Below are 9,542 nucleotides of genomic sequence, written 5' to 3'. Positions count from 1 at the left end.
CCCATCTCATCTAAGAGCAATCTATTCTCTTCAGGCTGCAGAGGAAGGGGGAGTCAGCAGCCCAACCCTCTGGTCCCTGGTCTCAGTAGTGTGAAGCCAGCATCAGGGAAAGGGCAAACAGCTGCTTCCATTCCTACGGTCAGCACATTGCACCCCTCATCTGCTATGAGCATATCTGGGGGGAAGACATTTCTCTGCACTGTCCTCACATCTGGATCCCCACTGGGGCCGTTTGGGTCTGTATGTGTCCCTTTCTGGGACACAATCTCCCATGGCACATTTTTACCATTTGAGAAAAGCATTACTAAGATCCAGATCTGCTCTGCCTGTTGCCTTCGTATGCTGACTATGGCATTTGCCATACAGCCATGTGGTACCCTGAAGGCACTGTCTCTACAGCATTTGTGTGTGTGGAAATTGACTTTTCACACATTTTAAGGTGAGAAAGAACCATTTCAACCTCCCCATGTAACCCTTTGCACAGACCTAAGTACATAACTTGGAAATGTGTGCCCTTCAGGCTCACAACATCTGCTTGAAGAAGATCCTAACTTTCAAAAAGATACTCAATCTGGAGTTAAAGATTGTAATAAATGCCTAAACCATCCAATTCCAAGGTGAATTATTCCTGTAATTACCTAATTGCTCACCCCAGGCGTTCAGCCTCTTCATCATACAATTTAACCTGTATTACACATTTCACAGTTTTATTCCCTTCTCTGTATTTCCTCTGCCACTTCTATTATCCCATTTAATGTGCAGCACCAATGCTGCACTCAGTAGCACATCTATAATACATGCCTTTGTTTATTTTAGTGCTTTGACAGCTGGTTTCTCCCTCCACATTCTTATGAGAAACCTAATGATCGAGCATGGCTTTGCATTTTGTATTAAATACACCGTTTGTAAAGGTGCAGAAGATGATTGGAAGATACTTTAATAACCAGGTTAATTCATAGCCATAGAGTCAAGGTGTTCAACAGGCAATTTATAATCTTTCAGCTGCTGTATCTATAGTTATTTATAATCCATACTTCTCGTGACTGTGATGAGCTTATGCAGCATGCCCCTCATCCGAGTGTGCAGTTTGCTGCTTGCTGCTTTTCATCAAGCTCAGCCATCGGGCTCCTTTGATTCATTGGTCTCCAGACAAATGAGGGGGTGGCAATCTCAGTTGAATGTTGCCCGAACTGAGAGGTTCAACTATTAGTAAAGACTTACTAACATAAGGAGACAATCAGTTAAAAAAGGCATTTTCCATGCTGTTTTTGCTTCCTGCTGCCCATTTTCCCTCCTTTTCTCTCATCTCCCCTCTCCTCTTTCCTTTCTCCTCTCCTCCTTTCTCTTGTGCAAGCTGGTCCTGTGCAAGCCTCAGCACCGAGCAGAAGCACAGCATGAACAGACTGGTGTCTGCCATGTAGCCCACATTCCTGGTCCCAACCCCAGGTCCCCAGTGGGGAGGAGATGGTGCTGGGGTGACCTGCTGGAGCAACATGTCAGCGTCCTGCAGTGTGACAAAGAGGCCTTGCTGGACACAGATCAGAGGTCAGGGTTTATTTGTGGGGGGGGAGGGAGTGGATGTGCCCCTTTTAAAGCAGGCACAGCCTGACCTGTGGCTGGAGAAGCCGAACCCATCTTCAGGAATCAGAGTAATCCCGTGTGATTTTATCCCACTCCACTTCTCTAAATCTGTGGCTGCTGCTGCTTGGTGAGGGGATTAAGGGGCTGGTGGGGGATTACGTAGCTACTGCAGCTCGCGGCACGGATTCTCCCTCCCGACATGGCCGCTCCTCAGGACGCAGAGATGCACCGCACCCACGGGTGCCCACCAACGAGGGTCCCTGCAGGTTTATAGCCGCCTGCCCTGCATCAGAGACACCGTGACAGCACCCGGTAGCAGGAGTGGCATTTCCAGGGCGGAGGCAGCCAGGGTCACCCTGGGGCTTGGCCCCGCAGCTTGAGGATACCCAGTGTGGCAGCATGGCAGGGGCTGCGTGGGATCCCCCGCGGGGCAGCAGGAAGGACAGGGAACCCCCACATCCCGCTGTCCAGTCCTCTTGCTGATGGTTAGCACATGGAGGATGGGGCCCTGGGCCATCCTGTGGATGACACTCTGGCTCTTCTGCCTCCTGCCCTCTGCCAGGGCCCAGACGAAGATCCCGCTGGAGACGTAAGTGTTTCCTTCTCTCTGTTGTGCAGTGTTTCTGGTGTGGAGTGGGCAATGGTGTGGGCATGGGCAGGAGGATGGGAGTGCAAGCACTGCAGGTGCAGGCTCCTCCAAAGGAGCACATCACTTCAGGAGAAGTTGTGTTTCCTTCCAATGGTGGCGATGGCTTCTGGGAAAGGACATGGGAATGGGAGCCACAGATTCCGTTCACAGCTCTAGCGTGGATGCAATGCCTTGTTTTTCCGTTCGTCAAGCAGAGCAATGATACTCATCTGCTTTAGTTAAGCAATTTGTCATTTATTAATGCATTGCTTAATGCACTGGGTGGCAGAAGGCAAAACCAGTTTAAAGACATATTCATAAAACCCCGCCACGGGTGCAATTTGGAGAGATTCAGCCATGGAGGCAGATGCAAGCAGCCCCAGTTTAGCAGCTCCCCAGTTTAGCAGAGCCATTCCAGCAGACAGTGACAGGGACACCCCGGGGATGTATAGCAGTGGTGAGGACCTGGCTGCAGGAGGCATACGCATGGGGTGTTAGAGTGAAGATGCATCTCTCTGATACACACTAGATATGGATCGTGCAGTACAAGCTTTGCAGCTCTGACCCCTTGTGTTGGTCTGGTACACTGATGGCCGAAAAAAAGCCTTTGTGTGCACATACGCAGCCTGGATAATACACACATGTGTTTATTCACGTGGGCAGATGTCACGGGATGTCATGGAGGCTACACAGAGGAAAGAGGCCATAGCACCTTTTCTTCCTTACTCCTGCTACACCTTATTACAAAACGTGTAATAGCCCTTCCCAGAGCTTTGGAGCATAGGAATAAAAGGATGAGCTGCAATAGAAAGCATAAACAGCCATGTTTTGTGCACAGAAGCACAGCATGGTTTGGGTTGGAAGGTACTTTATAGATCATCTATGACTGTATGATTCTATGATTCTATGATCATCTATTTCCAAAACCCCCTGCCATGGGCAAGGACACCTTCCACTAGACCAGGTTGCCCAAAGCCCCATCCAGCCTGGCCTTGAACATTTCCAGAGATGGGGCACACACTGCATTTGTGTCCAGGTACTAGTGCACATGCAGGGCATCTTCATGCACCTTTTTGGATGTGGTTTTGCAGGGCACCCATTCCTGCACGTGTGTGTTGGTGTGCATAAGCGGCTCCTCCAGCACGGTCACTGCTGGAAAACTCCCCACCAGCCTGCCCTGACAGCACCCCAGGAGGCTAAGGGCTCTCAGCAAACCCAGTGTATGAAAACTTCACCTTGTAAGCTGATTTAGGCAAGTTAAATCCTTTAAGGATTAAAAATGTCAGCACCACAGTTGGTAAAAGTTGTTGGGGGGCAGCTTCTCTGGAGCTGGGATCAGTCTGTCCACACAGGAAAGCCGGTTGGTCTGGAGAGGAGACAACACTGCCATCCACTTTCAGTGGCAGACGTGTCTGATAAACCAACCAAAGGCAGCTCAATCCCTTTCCTGAGACTGAGAAAATGTTTTATATTCAGTCATTGCCTATAAGACCCTTTGCAGATGTGCTCACCTATACAGCCCAGGCAATTACCAGGAGCTGCAATGACATTATCTGGGGAGGGTCTCAGGAAACTTTGCCACCAATTTTATTCTTGGCTGCACTTTCAAGCCCTTCCTCATCAAAGTGCTTCTGATTTGCATCTCACAAAAAGGACACAGAGGTTACAGAGAATAAAATCCAACTTCTGATAATTTTAAACCATGCAAAATAAAATTCAGCTTTCCATTCCCTGGGTAAATACTGCATGGAAATATCTTTTGGCCTTGAAATCTGCAGCATTAATAACCTGGACAACCTTTATGCTGGTTTTGCTACTGAATACAAGTGCAGGGATTACAGGCAGGCAATCTCTGACCAAATCCTTTTCTGATATGTTTGGTTATAATGTGATAGTCCTTTACCACGGAGAAAAGAGTTACGTCACTTTGCACAATTTGGAACATATTCATGTACAAGAATGAAGAGTAAACAATAGAAAAAAGCTTTTCTCCCCTAGCACTGAAATCAGACCCACAGCTGAATTAATCCCTGGTGGTTGAAATCCACTCCTGAATTTAACTAAAATATAAAAATTGCTCTCTTTCAATGAAACTTCAGTAGAAGAGCACATTGGCCAGAGGACCGAAGGAAGTAAATCAGTGGAAAATGGACTTGCTTCATAGGTTATGCAGGGACATTCTAGGGACACAAAACCAAAAACTTTGAAATGCAGCTGGGTTCAATCACAGTTAAGTGACATAAGGCTAAATCAGCCTGTGCTGCTCCCCAAGTCGCGTCTGGCTTTGTTGAACCATGTTCAGTTCATTGCCAGTTTATTCACATCTTTTCGAAGCTCACTTGGCTTTAACTCCAGTGTGCAAAGCTCTACTCAGTCGATTACTAGCAATGCTTCTGGGGTTCAAGGTCAGCACATAAACCACCTCCTCTTTACTCCTGGCCACTGCTCTGCTCATCAGCTGGCCATGGCACGGTCAGGAGTTCTTGTAGCTGTGAGGATAGTGAGGATGGTGAGGATGTGGAACTGGCTGCTCAGCCTTTGCTGCTTAGGACACCAATAAACATAAGGACATGCTGGTGGGAGAGGTGAAGGTCAACCTGGTATGGCCTCTTTAGACTGCCCCTACCACCTGTATGTATCTCTCCCTGAGTTCATGGAGCTAGCAGCCTTAGATGAAATTTCTCTGCAACCTGATGAATTTTAGACTGACTTTTTCTCTAACTTGTTTATAAAAAAAATAAGGAAGCCTATTTAAATTCAGCAGGCTGCCCTTGATTTCCCAGTACTCTGAGGTTACTCCCTTCCCTGGCAAATAATTGTCTTTTAAATATGTAAATGCCAGCATATTTCCACCTCTCCATTTGCCTCCTTTTCAACTTCTGTAAAATGCCACTCTATATTTTTAATTACCCACTCCTCAACCCTGTCACACGGGGCTTTGGGACCTTTGTGCCCTCCCATTCCTCTGTGACACCTAACTTTCCAACCAGCCCTCCAAAGCTGCTCGCCTCTGGCCCTCTGTCTGCTAAAAGTGCTCTCAAAGGCTAAAAACCAACATTATCTTGTCCTGTTTTTAGGAAAGCAGAGAATCCCAAGTCATGATGGACTTAAAGACTGCACAATGCGCAGATCCACGAGCAGTAAGGCTGGGATCTTCCATGAAACTGTGTGTGTGGCTGGCTTCTCTAGTGACTGACTGTTGCTAAGCTTGTATTTATTGTGGGCCTCTTACTTCAGTAATAGCATCTTTCTGCTATTTTATATACATATATCACAGACTCTTCCACCCTAATGGGTTGACAAATGATGAGGGCTGGGGGGAACAGGGGCACACGCACTGCCACAAACACAACACAAAACGGAAAGGCCAGGATCATATGCACCTCATTTCTGGGGGAGGCAAATAGGGTAAAGATAAACTTCATTGCTAAAATTACTATCCCAGACTTCATGTCCAGGTTCTCTTCTTCTGCGGCAAAAGGTGAGGAGACTGAAGAATATTAGTCAATATCAGCACAAAACATCTCATACATAAAAGCTATAAAACCATCAGCAGCAGATGGGCATCAAGTTAAATGTTGATTCAGAGCTCCTTATACCTCAGGGAATCTGTTAGTTACTACAACAAGCAGGAAAGCATCCCATAAGGTGCCTGTTATGGTTTCCTCTTTTATTATAGGCTTGCTAGAATAATTCTGATACGGGGCAATAAATCCTGCTGTCCTAGCAAATACCCATATACTCTTTTGTATTTAAGAATGAAATGAAGAGGCAAAAGCTCTGGCTGTCAAAATAAGATGCAGAGTACAATGCTAAAAAGAAAGGGGGGGAACGGGACGACATGACACGAATGGGTAAGCCTTGTTCTTATTGACTTCAGCTGGTGCTAGAGCACACTCAGTGGTTAGAAATTAATGCCTCATTGCTAATTGAGGAGTGATTAAAAAAGACACCCACCCTCTTATACTGCTTTTATAGGCAGTGGAAAGAGGTGCAGTTCAGCACAGAAGCCTTAAGTATGTTTCAAATCATTCCTATAGCTGCCTACTACTCTTTTTGCAAGAGGAGAGTCTAAACAGTCTTCCCCAGGCTGAAGTTAGCTGTTGTGATTATTCCACCATTGCTGCGCTGGCTTTACTCCAGAGCTCATCTCTGTTGGTGTTTTATTGTGCTATGAAAATGGTGTGATGCACTGAGAAATTAGACCCTGATGATAAAGCCTGCTTAGGACTGGAAGAAATCTACTGGAAGCCGTAGCTAAGACTCTGCACCCCATAAATAAGTAGTGTATTCTGGTAAGTGGAGGAGGCTATTTATCCCATTGAATATATCTCTCCTAAGTGAGTCCTTGTTGAAGGAACTGTATGTAGGTGGATCTGCTTAATGTGAATCATGTAACAGATTTTTGACGAAGTGCTCGTCAATAATGAGAGCCATCTATTTTGATTTGGATGGCTTGATGTTCAGGTTGGTCTTCAACATCCTTATGCACTCCATGTGGTATTGCTATTGTCAGTTATTTACAGGATGGCAGAAATGTAAGTAGTGTTTTACAGTGACAAGGTGTATAATCTACTCTGGCATTATCAAGCTGTAGTATCTCCACTGACAGCAGTGAATTAGTCTGGCTTGTTGGTCTCTGCTCCACAAAGCTCTAGGAACTGAATCCAAGGGGTGAATCTTGACAACTTCTTTCAGGTCTGGCACTTATTTCTCTTCAGCAGTCTTGACATTAGGTGTCTAGCCCTTCACCCCAGGCTCTGTCTGCAACCAGTGAAGACAAATAGGTGTCTGCAGAGAGCTATTCATATCACTTTGCTAACAACAGAGGAAAACAGCTGATGCTGAAGACCAAATGTAGAAGTTTTGTACTTCTAAAGTTATGTGAGACAAATTCACTAAGTCAAAACTTGGTGATCAGTTAAAATAGTGACTGAGACAGGCAGAACTCAGTGTCTCTCCTCGCTGACCAATGTCCCAGACAGAATGTCCAAAAGCAATGCTTGCTGCCTGCCTTACTCCTTGTCTGGCTAGCAGTATGGGGAGAAAGCTTTGTTGTTGTCACAGTAGTTGCTTAGAGAAATAAGGGTAGGATTCATACTCAGGAAAATTGAGCTTTCCCTGTCTGAAGAAGTAGGCAGTTCTGCTGATTTTTATTAACACTGATCTATCCTTTTTTCATTTTTTTAGGGTGAAGGCTTGGGCAGATGCCTTTGGTGGGGAGCTGTACTCCATTGTGACTAAGTATTCAGGCTCTCTCCTGTTGCAGAAGGTAGGCAAAAGCTGTGAGGGTTCAGTTGCTTTGGACTGTCTCCCCATGTAGCCCTCCAAGCTTTCCTCTGGGATGGAAGAAAGCAAGCCACACAGGTCTCCAGTTAACTCTCAAAACCCACGTAGGTTCATATCCATAAGCAGAGAGTGATGCCCTGTGGCCATTCTCCGTGAACTGGAGAGGGGCATCCATCTATCTAATGCCCTTCCTGTTTTCATTAGCTATGGCTGAATGTCACTTAAATAGTCCTGTTTTTTAAAAAGAAATACTTTTTAACAGTACTAATTTTGCTTCCCCTCTGATAATTATTTATGCCCTTTTGTACTGACCCTTCGCTCCTCCTTTCCTAGGTGCCTATCAGTTCCTATCCTGCCCATCACTCCCATGTTCATGGTCATCCCATTGTCCCCTCCTGCAGCTCTCCAGCTGGCACTCTTGTTTCTTTCTGCTTTCTTCATCTGTCTTCCACCAGTCACTTAATTCTTTGAATTCTGCCCTTGAAACTCTGCTTTGGACAAGGTCCCTGAGGCAGCTGCCCTCGAAGCCACGATCTTCCAGAGGTGCAGAGCTCTGCTTGGCCTGGTCACCAAACACCAGGCACCGTTGCACGGAAACAACAGTGTCAGTACCTGAAACCAGCATTAAAGGGTGTAGCCCCAGAGGCTTTAATAAAGGTCCCATTTGCAGATGTAGAGAAGCTGTCCTGTTACTTTGACTCCTGAAGTCAGAGGTGAATGGCTGCTCCTCTTCCAGGCTTGGTGAGCTCTGCACTGCGGCAGCAGGGCTGCATGGATCAACAGGTCTCAAGTGCTGCACAGGGGGCCTGGTGGCTGCTGGGTGCATCTGAAGTGATGCAGTCCCCTCTCCACCCCATGGGACTGTCCAGTTCCTTTTCTTTACTCTTCCTCTGACCATTCTCTTCAATACAAACCCTGCATTGTCTCTTAGGCCTTCTAGGTGTCTGATTTCTGTCCTCGTATTAGTAATAACACCCATATCTCAGTGCAAAAGGAAGGATCTGGATGTCATTTACCTTGCCTTGCTTCTGAGCCCTTCTTTCCCTGTGTCCACAGTGCTGCTTTCTATCTGGAGTAAAGGAATATCACCCTTGGTAGGCTTGGCCATGTATGGCCTTCAGCATCCACCAAAAAGCTCCATACTGATCTGATCATCAGACCTTTTTAGGAGGAATGTGCCACTGTGCATTAAAAATCTGTCAGCACAAATAGAGGTACTTCATGCACTAGTCATGAGGCAGCTGTGGTGGGTATAGATGCAGGTAAAAGTTTGGCTTTTAGCAGTTTGGATGATGTCTGCATTGCCCATTATTCCATGGGGTCTCCAAGAGATAATTGTCAGAGGCAAAGTGACATGCTCAGGTATTTCTGGTGGGTGCCAGAACTCCACTGGGTGTAAGATTCAGACTGGGATTATTTGATAGGCATCTGCATCTGATGCTATATAGGTATGCTTAAACATAGCCAACTTGTACTGCTTGTGTGACTATTTCTACCAAGAGATTAAGGGAGTTGATGTTCCTTAAGGTCCAAAGGTCAGTGGGACCAAGAAAAACAGGGTTTAGCTTGAAAATAGCAGTGTTGTGAAAGTTAACAATGGCAAATGTGATACTAGGGTGGGTGTTAAGACAGCTGTGCTGTTGACCCTTTAGGAATGTTGCATCCAATTGTTTCACCCCCCTCTGTCCATACTGTCTTGTCTCTTGGGATCTTGATCTTCTGGGGGTATGGGTTATATGAGACCTGTAGATTCTAGTATAGTACCACTGAAAATGACAGTCATGGCAACCAGATCTTGAACAAAAGTTCTCAACTTTATCAGCTTTTGGTGTAATTCACTGGAAGCAAAGGAAACTGATTTTTGATGAAAAAGAAACCTGAATGTTACAAAATCCAATCTTGCATTCATGTCAAGGGCAGGCAAGGCAGAGCTGTATTTCCCTGGTGGTCTGACAGCCTTATAAAACAATTGCACTTGCCTGTCTCAGTCCTTGTCCACATGGCTTTGTTCTTGGAGAGGGGAAGGTGTCTCATTTGCTCTTGC

At 46.0% G+C, this 9,542-nt stretch overlaps 1 protein-coding gene across 1 annotated transcript in view; it reads left to right on the top strand.

Annotated features, from left to right (window-relative positions):
* The first annotated feature begins 1,815 nt into the window (after positions 1-1,815).
* Positions 1,816-9,542, top strand: part of CACNA2D4 (calcium voltage-gated channel auxiliary subunit alpha2delta 4) — a 128,513-nt gene continuing 120,786 nt past the window's right edge. The window contains exons 1-2 of the mRNA XM_062616599.1: positions 1,816-2,170; positions 7,400-7,481. Of these exons, the coding sequence (XP_062472583.1) occupies positions 2,064-2,170; positions 7,400-7,481 (189 nt within the window). The 5' untranslated portion in view covers positions 1,816-2,063. The remainder of the gene's footprint in view (positions 2,171-7,399; positions 7,482-9,542) is intronic.

The sequence above is a fragment of the Pezoporus occidentalis genome, unplaced genomic scaffold, assembly GCF_034315485.1.
Source record: "Pezoporus occidentalis ecotype Australia unplaced genomic scaffold, CSIRO_AGI_Poc_V1 ctg19, whole genome shotgun sequence".
Lineage (NCBI taxonomy): Eukaryota > Metazoa > Chordata > Aves > Psittaciformes > Psittacidae > Pezoporus > Pezoporus occidentalis.
This window is presented reverse-complemented; position numbering and strand designations above follow the sequence as displayed.